Raw genomic sequence first — 15,078 nt, forward strand, 5'->3', positions numbered from 1 at the left:
ATATAGACTAAATACTGGACTTTGATTTGATGATGTATTTATTGAGATTTTAGAGGATGTTGGGGGTGAGACAGATATATTTTGCATGAATCTTTGGGGTCACAGAGGAGAATGTAGTAGGATAATGCCCTCCCCCCACCAAACATGTCCATTCTTAATCCCTAGAACCTATGCATATAGTACCTTGCATGGTGAAAAGGACTTTGTGGATGTGATTAAGTTAAGAATCTTGAGATGAGAGACTACTGTGGGTAATCCAGTGTTATTACAAAGGTCTTATAGGAGAGAGGCAGGATGGTCAGAGATAGCTAGGTAAAGTGGAAACAGAGGTGGCAATGATACAGGGCCATGAGCCAAAAAATGTGAAGAGCCTCTGGAAGCTGAAAAAGACAAGAAATGGATCCTTCCCTAGAGCCTCCATATGGAGCCCTGATGACACCTTGATTCTAGCCCACTGTCACTGACCTCGCACTTCTGCACGTGAGAACTGTAAGAGAATAAATGTGGGTTGCTTTAAGTCACTGAGTGAGTGGTCCTTTGTTACAACAGCAACAGCAAATGGACTCAGGAACCAACCTGAACAAGAAGGACATGCTGCTTGCTATGCCCTCATGAAGTTCTTTGTTTCTGACCCAGGAGTCTGGTGCCTTCTGCCAGCTTCCACAGAACTGTGACATGATACTTGTAAGCTTGAAAGAGGGGTCAAATCTTAGACCCTTCACAATTCTTGACATTTAGTCAATAAGAACGATGGTATATAGCCATGGATATTTTTCCATCTTTTAAAAATATCCATCAGTCTTCTAATAAATCTTTTAACTAAAATTTAAGCCACTTAAATAGTTTTACATCTTAGTAATAGATAACCGTGGTTTATATTCGATTACTTAAATTATGAATAATAATATTCACATTCATAAAAGCCATTAAAATCAGTACTCTTTAATGAAAACAGGAAGTTTCTTTTTGCAAGAATGTATATTAACTGTAAGAAATGTCCCATGCTTTGAGTCAAAAAATACTATTTTCCTCAAAAGACAATTATGGGAAAGGTATTTCTTTTGGTGGAATAAATTCTAAAAGAAATTTGTTACATGACTCATACCACTAGGAACTTGGAGATGACAGAAATTAGGAGGCATTAACTGTGGTGTTGGAGAAGACTCTTGAGAGTCCCTTGAACTGCAAGGAGATCCAACCAGTCCCTTCTAAGGGAGATCAGCCCTGGGTGTTCTTTGGAAGGAATGACGCTAAAGCTGAAACTCCAGTACTTTGGCCACCTCATGCGAAGAGTTGACTCGGAAGACTCTGATGCTGGGAGGGATTGGGGGCAGGAGGAAAAGGGGCTGACAGAGGATGAGATGGCTGGATGGCATCACTGACTTGATGGACGTGAGTCTGAGTGAACTCCGGGAGATGGTGATGAACAGGGAGGCCTGGCATGCTGCGATTCATGGGGTCGCAAAGAGTCAGACCTGACTGAGCGACTGAACTGAACTGAACTGATAAATGTGGAACTATTTTTAAATAAAATGAAAAACTGGACGTGTGAAAACAAAGAACCAGAGAAAATTATGGTGCAATAAATGTATTTATTTTTCAGTTTAAGCAAGACAGGTGGTAAACGAAAGTCCATATTGAAAGTGCCACCCAGAGATTAGTAGCTGGCCATGCATGCAATGTGACTGGGCAAAACAAAGTCATTTCCAAAACAGTGTGCAGATTTAATTCCTTCGTGAAATTAACTCTCGAGTTGCACCAAGCCACCTGGAATGTCTGTTGATGGGGTATTTATAACCCATTCACCATCCCAACTCAAAAGCTACACACTAGCTACACAACCATCACCCACACATCTGCCAAGCAAACAGACAGCCTGGCAAATAGCACTCTTCTTGTTCTCTAGCCAATGACACAGCAGTGTGACCAATCACAGTTACACTAACGCAGGGACACAGAAGGCACTTCCCTTTACTCAGCTGACAACCTTCCATACATTTTGGGGGATGGGATTGTCATATAAGGTACTCATCTTGGGGCATGGGGTGTGGGGACTGTCTCCAGGTTTGAGCTGTTTTAGGAAAACACTATAAATTTGGCCACAGTGACCATGAGAGACAAGGTCTCCTGACACCCTGGGAGATGCTCGAGCTCCTGACATAAGTTGGATTCAATTAAGGGTTGAGTCAGATGTACAGACCTGGGGGAATGTTATAACAAGAACCAGGGGGCAGCCTCTAGTTTATATAATTTTGGGTATTTCCAGCCTCATGTGAATACAAAGTCAAAAGTCCACACATTATTGGATCACTTACTCCAGACTCCTCACCTTACAGATAAAAAGGTGGCAGCCCAGAGAGTCAAAGTAACTTGCTAAAGGCAGAGCATGGCAATGGCAGGACCAGACGGGAAACACGACACATCAAACCCCGTTCACGCACGCTGATGCAGAATATGTGACCAAGTTTTTCAACAAGGAAGATGAGATAGTGTAAATATTTGGTTCCCCCCAAAGCTCCAAATATGTTTAAAAGCATGAAAACTCAGCTTCACCATCTTTCTTCTCGGAGGGTTCTCTTCTCTGTCTTTCTGCCTCTCTCTGTCTCTGTCTCTCATACACAAACACACACACAATCTCGATGAATAGAGATTTCTGGCTACTCAATGACAAACCCAACATTTTCAGGAAGACACCTGATAAAATGTGCTTCTCAGTCTAACTCTTTGTGTGAGGTTTGGACCACTGGCTTATTTTCTAGAACAATAGGTGTTTCAGAAATCAGGAGATCATCTTCTCCAAAGGAGTTCTGGTCCGTGTTGACGAAGTTGGGGATGTCGAATTTCATGAGCCTGTTCAGCTCCTCCTCTGGCTGCCCACAGCATCTGATGGCTTCCTGGAGATGAACTTCACTGTCGAGGGCCGTGGTCTGGAGACAAGCTTTGGCCTTCTCCAAGTGGTCCACTTCATTGATGTAGCAGTGAAAGAAGGACCTGGATTCCTCATTGCCCTGTCGAGAAAACACCTTATCTGGCTCCAGGGGCTTTCCAAAGTCTGACACAAAGCTATTCATTCTGAATCTCTTCTCCGAAGACTCTGCATTGCTGTAAAGAAAGGCAAAATAAAAGACTCCTTACCCTCCAGTTCAGTTACCCACAGGATGATGGTTTCCAGCATCTATGAAGTGCAAGTCCCCGTACAGAAAGTGCAGACAAACATCAGACTGAAAGACACCACTTCTGAAGATGTACAAATAAATGCAAGGCAAAAGACTCAAGGTGTGGGTCCTCAGACCATCCTGAAAAGATGCTTTTCACTAAGCAGTCTTCTATATTCTGCATCACACACCAGTATTTCTCAGTGGGACCCTTGGTATTCTATCTGCAGTATAATTACTTGTAGGGCTTCTCAAAATTCAATATTCCTGCTTGCAGGATCTCTGGATCTCTGGTGGAAGGGACAGGCAATCTGTATTTTCTTAGAATCCCCAAGGATCACTACTTATGGTCAGGTTTAGAGCCGCTGGCCACCATCAGACCAGCCTGAACAACAATTCGATCCCACAGGGGTGAGCTTCATGTTTGTCAAAGCACTGCCATATCTATTGATCTCTCCCAGTTCTCAAAACTGGCCCATGCAGCCACTTGGGCCAAAAGTTATACCTATTTCACAGAGGCAGAAGCTAAGGTAAGGAGCAGTCAGACTGCCTGCTTGACTGACACAATCAGTGACAGGAGTGGTTAAAAAACTCAGCTTCTTAATTCCCTGTTTCATTTAGTGTGGAACAAATTAGCAATTTAATGGTAGAAATTGGTGAATGGATGAATAAAATAACTCTCAATGAGCACCATAAGTACATGACAGAAAGAGCAGATACAAATTGAATAACCTGATGGCCCACCTGAAATTCATCTGCACCAGGTCATAGCTGTGGCTTGTGGGTTCTTTAGTTGTGGCATGTGGGATCTACTTCCCTAAACAAGGATTGAACCTGGGCTCCCTGCATTGGGAGCAAGGAGTCTTAGCCACTAGACCACCAGGGAAGTCCCTACCCCACCTACTTTAATCACCATCTTTCTAGATTGATATAAGAGTGACTCCCACACAGGTAGAGTGACTTCATAAGGTCAAGAATCATGTCTGAACATGCCTTCAAATCCAGAATAGAACTTGACAACAAGTAGGCTCTGGAGTCTACATTTAAGGCATGTGTAATCTCAGTGACTTCAGTTTTTAAACCTCGTCATCCCCATCCCATTGATGACTCATGATATAGCATTTATGACCAAGCTGTCATGGGGTAGGTGATATGGGATCCATTTACAGCTCTTAGAAACTCACCTCCAAATTATCAGGAATCATCTGGATTTGAGAGTTCAGTAATTCTAGAAGCTTTGTAATCCAGGCAGTGGAGACACTTTTATATTAGGTTTATCTCCTGCATGACATCAGATGGCATCAGATGACCCAACTGACATCAGATGAGGAATTCCTCTCAGAAATCTGAGTTCCTCATTTTAATGATAGGCCTGATTAACCAATCTCATTGCCCACTCAGCAAAGGTGATACAAAGATCAATGACTGACACAAGAGTTCAACATTAATAGGTTGTATTCAGAATTCAGAGAAAAATCATTTGAGAGAGACTGACAGAATTGTGCTTTAATGCAAATATAAGTTGTCTTATCTTTCAGTAAGTGATTTTCTTCCCCTGGTTGTCACTTCACCCAAGTTTAAAAGATGTTTGAGAACAGGGATGAATGGTGCCAACAATCTGTGACCTAAGAAACTAAAAAGTCATTGAGGAAAAAGAGGGGATTAACATGTTAGAAAAAAGCATGGTTAGGATGGCTGGGATCATGCCCTCTCCCGATTCCAGGCTAAGAAGCTCTGAGTACTCACTTCCTCCCTATCTAGAGCATCAGCTGAGTATGAAAGCCAACCCAGCTGTGCATAGCAGCTCTTCCATTATCCAGGCTACATGTTCTCAGGATTACGAGTTGGGGCCATTGACCACCTCCCTCTGCACCAGTCCTTGCTGAAAAACAAAGGCACAAGAGCAGAGCATCTTGCCCCTTCCCCAGGGCAGAGCGCAGGCAGTGGACAGTAAGATGCCTTCCCTGCCTCACCCCTACTCATCTTTCTCCCCATGATCTCTCCTTGTGATAAAAGTACAATCTGATTCTCCCTTCCTGAAAACAAGGGGGAAATCCATCTTTGTTCTTAGAGTCTGAAAAGTGAAAGTGTTAGTCACTCAGTCGTGTCTGACTCTTTGCAACCCCATGGACTGTAGCCTGCCAGGCTCCTCTGTCCATGGAGTTCTCCAGGCAAGAATACTGGAGTGGGTTGCCATTCCCTTCTCCAAAAGATCTTCCCAACCGAGGATTGAACCCAGGTCTCTTTATTGCTGGCAGATTCTTTACTGTCTGAGACACCTAAACAGACCATCCTTTTATTCCTCTTTCCTTCCTTGACTGATAAACTAAAAAACCTGTATGTGAAAAACTGGTCATGGACATGGCTTGTTTCAGTTCAGTTTCTATTCATCCCATCACTGAGTAAAATCTATGTACTGAAATCAATAGATCTTAAACATAAAATTAAACGTATTTTTATTGACACATACACCCAAGTAACCCTCTAATCAAGATATAGAATATTTCCTTTCTTCTGGAAAGGTTCCTTCCATTCAATTTCCAGCCCCTTCAGGTAACACAGATCTGATTTCTATTTCCATTGATTAGCTTTGCCTGTTCTTAAACCTCCAGCCAATTTACACCTCCTGGAGGCAATACCTCCTAGAAGCAATCTGTTTTGTTTTTTGTTTTGGGTGAGGTTGGGGGTGGGGAGGGGGCACTGCAGGACAGGCAGGAATCTTAGCTCCCCAACCAGGGACTGAAATCATTCCCCCTACATTGGGAGCACAGAGTCTTAACCACTGGACCGCCAGAGAAGTCTCGATCTGTTTTGATTTTTATCACTGCAGATTAGCCTGTTTTTGAGATTCATACAAATGGAGTCGTGCAAAAGTGTTTGTTTGTCTGGATACAATTATATTTTCTCTTGATCTGTGACCTGCATTTTCATTTTCTTAGAGATGTCTTTAGATAAACAGCTTTACATTTCCATTAATTTCAAATTACTAACTTTTATCATCTATGTTAGTGCTTTTACATCTTAAGAACTAATTGCTAACTCTAAAATCACAAAGATATTCTTCGAAGCTTTCTTCTACAATCATCCTGTTCAGTACAGTAGCCAACAGCCACAGGTGGCTCTTCAAATTTAAGTACAATTTAAAATTCGATTTCTCAGTCATAGTACTCACATTTTAAGTGCTCAACAGCCACATGAGGCCAGTGGCTATCTAACTAGGCAATACAAAGAACATTTCTGTCATCACAGAAAGTTCTATTGGACTGAACCGTTCTAGGAGTTTTAACTTTGGGTTTATTATATATATTGAGACAGGGGTCAAGTTTCGTTTTTTCTCATATGTTTATCCTGTTGTACCAGCCCTTTTTTTTCAATTGACCTTATACAAAAATCTCTGTATTTCTACACACTGGTAATAAAAAATAAGAAAATGAAAAAAATACATTCACAACAGCATCAAGAAATAGGATACTTGGGAATAAATATAACAAAGGGTGTGTAAGACCTGTACACTGAAAATTTCAATATTGCAAAGGGAAATTAAGGAAGAGCTTAGTAGGTGAAGATGATGACATCAGAGGTAGACGGCTTGCCCAAGATGCTGGACCTGATTTGTATGATCATTTATGTTTTCTTGACTTCTTAGACCTCTGCATATAAATCAAATGCTTTTCTATCATAGGCCTGATTCTATGCTAGTTTTAGAAATCAATTCAATTGTTGGGTTTGTGGCCAATTATCTGTGTCTAGTTCTGGGTTACCTTGTTAAATTTCTCTACTACAAGACTCTAACTGGTTGGCCCTGAGAAAATTTACTTAAAAAAAAAATTATAGTCATATTCAGGTTACTGTGATATTACTAGATGGGATCCCCTCACTGGGCCAATTAATTATGCCTGCTCTGACTCTGACCATAAATTTGAGCTTTTTAATATTACTCAAGTTCAATCAGAGCAACAAGAAAAGTTTCAGCAAAGGAGGAAAAAATCTCCCACAATTATGGGATGGATTTATATAGATAACACCAGGCTATGGTAATTTAGGTTTAAAGTCTCCTCTGTGTTGGAAACAATTAGATCTTACTAAGAGCAGACACACTGAAACCATACTCACAGAAAACTAGTCAATCTAATCACACTAGGACCACAGCCTTGTCTAACTCAATGAAACTAAGCCATGCCCGTGGGGCCACCCAAGATGGGCAGGTCATGGTGGAGAAATCTGACAGAATGTGGTCCACTGGAGAAGGGAATGGCAAACCACTTCAGTATTCTTGCCTTTAGAACCCCATGAACAGTATGAAAAGGCAAAATGATAGGATACTGAAAGAGGAACTCCCCAGGTCGGTAGGTCCACAATATGCTACTGGAGATCAGTGGGAAATAACTCCAGAAAGAATGAAAGGATGGAGCAAAAGCAAAAACAATACCCAGTTGTGGATGTGACTGGTGATAGAAGCAAGGTCCGATGCTGTAAAGAGCAATATTGCACAGGAACCTGGAATGTCAGGTCCATGAATCAAGGTAAATTGGAATTGGTCAAGCAAGAGATGGCAAGAATGAATGTCTACATTCTAGGAATCAGTGAATTAAAATGGATTGGAATGGGTAAATTTAACTCAGATGACCATTATATCTACTACTGTGGGCAGGAATCCCTCAGAAGAAATGGAGTAGCCATCATGGTCAACAAAAGAGTCTGAAATGAAGTACTTGGATGCAATCTCAAAAATGACAGAATGATCTCTGTTCGTTTCCAAGGCAAACCATTCAATATCACAGTAATCCAAGTCTATGCCCCAACCAGTAACACTGAAGAAGCTGAAGTTGAACGGTTCTATGAAGACCTACAAGACCTTTTAGAACTAACACCCAAAAAAGATGTCCTTTTCATTATAGGGGACTGGAATGCAAAGGTAGGAAGTCAAGAAACACCTGGAGTAACAGGCAAATTTGGCCTTGGAGTATGGAATGAAGCAGGGCAAAGACTAATAGAGTTTTGCCAAGAAAATGCACTGGTCATAGCAAACACCCTCTTCCAACAACACAAGAGAAGACTCTACACATGGACATCACCAGATGGTCAACACCAAAATCAGACTGATTATATTCTTTGCGCCAAAGATGGAGAAGCTCTATACAGTCAACAAAAACAAGACCAGGAGCTGACTGTGGCTCAGATCGTGAATTTCTTATTGCCAAATTCAGACTTAAATTGAAGAAAGTAGGGAAAACCACTAGACCATTCAGGTATAACCTAAATCAAATCCCTTATGATTATACAGTGGAAGTGAGAAATAGATTTAAGGGCCTAGATGTGATAGATAGAGTGCCTGATGAACTATGGAATGAGGTTCGTGACATTGTACAGGAGACAGGGATCAAGACCATCCCCATGGAAAAGAAATACAAAAAAGCAAAATGGCTGTCTGGGGAGGCCTTACAAATAGCTGTGAAAAGAAGACAAGTGAAAAGCAAAGGAGAAAAGGAAAGATATAAGCATCTGAATGCAGAGTTCCAAGAATAGCAAGAAGAGATAAGAAAGCCTTCCTCAGTGATCAATGCAAAGAAATAGAGGAAAACAACAAAATGGGAAAGACTAGAGATCTCTTCAAGAAAATTAGAGATACCAAGGGGACATTTCATGCAAAGATGGGCTCAATAAAGGACAGAAAAAGTATGGACCTAACAGAAGCAGAAGATATCAAGAAGAGGTGGCAAGAATACACAGAAGAACTGTACAAAAAAGATCTTCATGTCCTAGATAATCAAGATGGTGTGAACACTCTCCTAGAGCCAGACATCCTGGAATGTGAAGTCAAGTGGGCCTTAGAAAGCATCACTATGAACAAAGCTAGTGGAGGTGATGGAATTTCAGTTGAGCTATTTCAAATCCTAAAAGATGATGCTGTGAAAGTGCTGCACTCAATATGCCAACAAATTGGAAAACTCAGCAGTGGCCACAGGACTGGAAAAGGTCAGTTTTCATTCCAATCCCAAAGAAAGGCAATTCCAAAGAATGCTCAAACTACCGCACAATTGCACTCATCTCACACGCTAGTAAAGCAATGCTCAAAATTCTTCAAGCCAGGCTTCAGCAATACGTGAACCGTGAACTTCCTGATGTTCAAGCTGGTTTTAGAAAAGGCAGAGGAACCAGAGACCAAATTGCCAACATCTGCTGGATCATGGAAAAAGCAAGAGAGCTCCAGAAAAACATCTATTTCTGCTTTATTGACTATGCCAAAGCCTTTGACTGTGTGGATCACAATAAACTGTGGGAAATTCTGAAAGAGATGGGAATACCAGACCACCTGACCTGGCTCTTGAGAAATCTGTATGCAGGTCAGGAAGCAACAGTTCGAACTGGACATGGAATAACAGACTGGTTCCAAATAGGAAAAGGAGTACGTCAAGGCTGTATGTTGTCACCCTGCTTATTTAACTTATATGCAGAGTACATCATGAGAAATGCTGGACTGGAAGAAACACAAGCTGGAATAAAGATTGCCAGGAGAAATATCAACAACCTCAGATATGCAGATGACACCACCCTTATGGCAGAAAGTGAAGAGGAACTAAAAAGCTTCTTGATGAAAGTGGAAGAGGAGAGTGAAAATGTTGGCTTAAAGCTCAACATTCAGAAAACGAAGATCATGGCATCCGGTCCCATCACTTCACGGGAAATAGATGGGGGAACAGTGGAAACTGTGTCAGACTTTATTTTTTTTGGGCTCCAAAATCACTGCAGATGGTGACTGCAGCCATGAAATTAAAAGACGCTTACTTCTTGGAAGGAAAGTTATGTCCAACCTAGATAGCATATTAAAGCATAGAAAAGCAGAGACATTACTTTGCCAACAAAGGTCCGGCTAGTCAATGCTATGGTTTTTCCTGTGGTCATGTATGGATGTGAGAGTTGGACTGTGAAGAAGGCTGAGCACCGAAGAATTGATGCTTTTGAACTGTGGTGTTGGAGAAGACTCTTGAGAGTCCCTCGGACTGCAAGGAGATCCAACCAGTCCATTCTGAAGATCAGCCCTGGGATTTCTTTGGGAGGAATGATGCTAAAGCTGAAAGTCCAGTACTTTCGCCACCTCATGTGAAGAGTTGACTCATTGGAAAAGACTCCGATGCTGGGAGGAATTGGGGGCAGGAGGAGAAGGGGACGACAGAGGATGAGATGGCTGGATGGCATCACTGACTCGATGGACGTTGAGTCTGAGTGCACTCCGGGAGTTGGTGATGGACAGGGAGGCCTGTCGTGCTGCAATTCATGGGGCCGCAAAGAGTCGGACGCAACTGAGGGACTGAACTGAACTGATACCAGGTTTGCCGACTGAAAGCCTTCAGGTGTAAAGCCATATTACCATAGACAAAATATTGAAGGTTTCTTCCTTCAAGGGCCAAAAGCACTTCTCCTTTCTGATTTAGTCTGCTAATGTTCATTCTCCAATGCCTTCCAACACTCATTCTTTACAACTTTTCCAGATTTTATCATTGTTATCTGCAAGGTTATTCTGAAACATACTACTCTGCCCTTCCTGAAATGGGAACCCATGAATGGGCCTGGCCGTTCGTGAAACATTTCTGGTTCCACCTCGTTCCCTGACTCCTTCAATGAGTTGGGATCTCTCCCAGAGGACTGGAGGCCTCTCTCCACCTGCCTTCTCACTCTGCACTAAGCTCTTTTCTTTCCCTGTCTGGCACCCTCTTTTAGATGATGAGCTCTTGAGGGTAGGCAGTTTCTTGTGTGGGTCCTCAGTGCCTTGCAGAATACTAGGCATAGAGTAGTTGCTTCCTACATTTTTGTTAAATGAATGAATACATCAGTCATGAAGAGATCATGAAACTAAAGCCGCTCTTGCCTTGGCAGGGGGCCTCTCCTACAGTGCATACAGGGTTGGAAATCAATACAAGGGCATACCCAGGTAAGGCCTAAAAGCAAGGGAGGGTGAGCCTTAAGAGAGAGATGGTCTAACATGTGGATTAAATAACATAAGTAAAATGTAGAGCATAATAAAAGAAAATAGAGAGAGGGTCTATTAATAGGGATCTTGAGTGTTGCTCCAGCATCAGAGAGATTTGGCAAACTAGCCCCATTGAGGTCTGCCTTGCACCTGATTTTGGCCAAGGGAAACAATGTCTCTGACTGCAGCCCATGGTGCTCCCCATATCCCCAAGCTATCGCAGAGTTATCCATGGAGTCTCCTGCCCTGAGTCATTGGAGCTCACAGACCACAGAGCTACTAAAAGGGCATTTTGCATCTTCTGTAACTGGCCCACCTTGGAGGCTGCAGGGTCTTAGATACCATGAGGGAGACTTCCTGCCATTTATTGGTAAGATGGCTTCAAGAAAGACCAATGAACCTCTCTACCCCACCCAGTGGTTACCCCGTCTTTAAAGCAGACCAGGCCTCAGGAGTCACACCTGAAAACGTCCTTGTACACTCAATGTTGGAACATCAAAGAAAAGTGAAAGTGAAGCCGTGTCCAACTCCTTGTGACCCTATGGACTGTAGCCCACCAGGCTCCTCCATCCATGGAATTTTCCAGGCAAGTGTACTGGAATGGGTTGTCATTTCCTTCTCCAGGGGATCTTCCTGACCCGGGGATCAAACTTGGGTCTCCCGCATTTCAGGCAGATGCTTTACCATCTGAGCCACCGGGGAAGCCTTCAAAGGATGCTCACTAACTAGGTGGGAGGGGGTGGGTTTCATGGCTGGCTGGCTGGTTTTCAGGAAACATGTACCATATTGTTAAGGATGTCTTTCCAGCCTTATAAAGCATCTGCGGTGGGTGATCTGGGCGCTGCTTTATGGTTGGACACTCCCACTGGCAGACAGAAGAGGGCTAGTTGCAACCTTCTCATCCTTTCAAACTCAGTTGACATGTGGAAAGATAATGCTCACTGGCATGTACTACAGGAGTCAAAACAGCTTTAAGACCAACTCATTCTGCCTTGATTATATCTGTGAAAATGAAAAATTACAAGGCTCATATCTTAAATACCATCTTGATTAAAATGATAATTCAAGCCAGAAGCTTCAACAACTGGAGCATTGAAAGAAAAAGAAACTTTGAGATGTTGACTGAGCTAGCAAGTAATATCATGTTAGAAGTATCATAAAGAGAAAGAAAACTGAAGACTATGTGTGCTAGAGACTGAATGTGTGCCCCTCCAAAATTTCTATGTTGAACCTAATCCCCCAAGTGATGGGATTAGGAGACAGGGCCTCTGGGAAATGAAGTGATTCATCTTATGAATGGGACTCAGTCATTTCAGTTCAGTCGCTCAGTCATGTCCAACTCTTTGTGACCCCATGAATCGCAGCACATCAGGCCTCCCTGTCCATCACCAACTCCCGGAGTTCACTCAGACAGGGACTCTCAAAAGTCTTCTACAACACCACAGTTCAAAAGCATCAAGTCTTCAGTGCTCAGCTTCCTTCACAGTCCAACTCTCACATCCATACATGACCACTGGAAAAACCATAGCCTTGACTAGATGGACCTTTGTTGGCAAAGTAATGTCTCTGCTTTTCAATAGGCTATCTAGGTTGGTCATAACTTTCCTTCCAAGGAGTAAGCATCTTTTAATTTCATGGCTACAGTCACCATCTGCAGTGATTTTGGAGCCCAGAAAAATAAAGTCTGACACTGTTTCCACTGTTTCCCCATCTATTTACTATGAAGTGATGGGACCAGATGCCATGATCTTCATTTTCTGAAAGTTGAGCTTTAAGCCAACTTTTCACTCTCCTCTTTCACCTTCATCAAGAGGCTTTTTAGTTCCTCTTCACTTTCTGCCATAAGGGTGGTGTCATCTGCATATCTGAGGTTGTTGATATTTCTCCTGGCAATCTTTATTCCAGCTTGTGCTTCTTCCAGCCCAGCATTTCTCATGATGTACTCTGCATAGAAGTTAAATAAGCAGGGTGATAATATACAGCCTTGATGTACTCCTTTTCCTATTTGGAACCAGACTGTAGTTTCATGTCCAGTTCTAACTGTTGCTTCCTGACCTGCATACAAATTTCTCAAGAGGCAGGTCAAGTGGTCTGGTATTCCCACCTCTTTCAGAATTTTTCACAGTTTCTTGTGACCCACACAGTCAAAGGCTTTGGCATAGTCAATAAAGCAGAAATAGATGTTTTTCTGGAACTCTCTTGCTTTTTCCATGATCCAGCAGATGTTGGCAATTTGGTCTCTGGTTCCTCTGCCTTTTCTAAAACCAGCTTGAAAATCAGGAAGTTCACGGTTCACGTATTACTGAAGCCTGGCTTGGAGAATTTTGAGCATTACTTTACTAGCATGTGAGATGAGTGCAATTGTGCAGTAGTTTGAGCATTCTTTGGCATTGCCTTTCTTTGGGATTGGAATGAAAACTGACCTTTTCCAGTCCTGTGGCCACTGCTGAGTTTTCCAAATTTGTTGGCATATTGAGTGCAGCACTTTCACACCATCATCTTTCAGGATTTGAAATAGCTCAACTGGAATTCCATCACTTTCACTAGCTTTGTTCATAGTGATACTTTCTAAGGCCCACTTGACTTCACATTCCATGATGTCTGGCTCTAGGTCAGTGATCACACCATCGTGATTATCTGGGTCATGAAGATTTTTTTGTACAGTTCTTCTGTGTATTCTTGCCATCTCTTCTTAATATCTTCTGCTTCTGTTAGGTCCATACCATTTCTGTCCTTTATCGAGCCCATCTTTGCATGAAATGTTCCCTTGGTATCTCTAATTTTCTTGAAGAGATCTCTAGTCTTCCCCATTCTGTTGTTTTCCTCTATTTCTTTGCATTGATCACTGAGGAAGGCTTTCTTATCTCTTCTTGCTATTCTTTGGAACTCTGCATTCAGATGCTTATATCTTTCCTTTCCTCCTTTGCTTTTCACTTCTCTTCTTTTCACAGCTATTTGTAAGGCCTCCCCAGACAGCCATTTTGCTTTTTTGCATTTCTTTTCCATGGGGATGGTCTTGATCCCTGTCTCCTGTACAGTGTCACGAACCTCAGTCCATAGTTCATCAGGCATTCTATCTATCACATCTAGGCCCTTAAATCTATTTTGCACTTCCACTGTATAATTATAAGGGATTTGACTTAGGTCATACCTGAATGGTCTAGTGGTTTTCCCTACTTTCTTCAATTTAAGTCTGAATTTGGAAATAAGGAGAATTCTGACAGAATGTGGTCCACTGGAGAATGAAATGGGAAACCACTTCAGTATTCTTGCCTTGAGAACCCCATGAACAGTATGAAAAGGCAAAATGATAGGATACTGAAAGAGGAACTCCCCAGGTCAGTAGGTGCCTCATATGCTACTGGAGATCAGTGGAGAAATAACTCCAGAAAGAATGAAGGGATGCAGCCAAAGCAAAAACAATACCCAGTTGTGGATGTGACTGGTGATAGAAGCAAGGTCTGATGCTGTAAAGAGCAATATTGCATAGGAACCTGGAATGTCAGGTCCATGAATCAAGGCAAATTGGAAGTGGTCAAACAAGAGATGGCAAGAGTGAATGTCGACATTCTAGGAATCAGTGAACTAAGATGGACTGGAATGGGTGAATTTAACTCAGATGACCATTATATCTACTACTGTGGGCAGGAATCCCTCAGAAGAAATGGAGTAGCCATCATGGTCAACAAAAGAGTCTGAAATGAAGTACTTGGATGCAATCTCAAAAACGACAGAATGATCTCTGTTCGTTTCCAAGGCAAACCATTCAATATCACAGTAATCCAAGTCTATGCCCCAACCAGTAACGCTGAAGAAGCTGAAGTTAAACAGTTCTATGAAGACCTACAAGACCTTTTAGAACTAACACCCAAAAAAGATGTCCTTTTCATTATAGGGGACTGGAATGCAAAGGTAGGAAGTCAAGAAACGCCTGGAGTAACAGGCAAATTTGGC

At 42.2% G+C, this 15,078-nt stretch overlaps 1 protein-coding gene across 6 annotated transcripts in view; it reads right to left on the minus strand.

Annotated features, from left to right (window-relative positions):
- Positions 1–1,572: 1,572 nt before the first annotated feature.
- The window catches only part of MRAP2 (melanocortin 2 receptor accessory protein 2), a 135,908-nt gene continuing 122,402 nt past the window's right edge, over positions 1,573–15,078 (minus strand). For 5 of the 6 annotated variants that reach the window (XM_055535573.1, XM_055535577.1, XM_055535576.1 and 2 more), the window contains one exon: positions 1,573–3,102. In XM_055535573.1, the coding sequence (XP_055391548.1) occupies positions 2,712–3,102 (391 nt within the window). In that variant the 3' untranslated portion in view covers positions 1,573–2,711. Of the gene's footprint in view, positions 3,103–4,339; positions 4,892–15,078 lie in introns of those variants that run through there. The other variant, XM_055535578.1, reaches the window with a different exon arrangement.

The sequence above is a fragment of the Bubalus kerabau genome, chromosome 9 (assembly GCF_029407905.1).
Source record: "Bubalus kerabau isolate K-KA32 ecotype Philippines breed swamp buffalo chromosome 9, PCC_UOA_SB_1v2, whole genome shotgun sequence".
Lineage (NCBI taxonomy): Eukaryota > Metazoa > Chordata > Mammalia > Artiodactyla > Bovidae > Bubalus > Bubalus kerabau.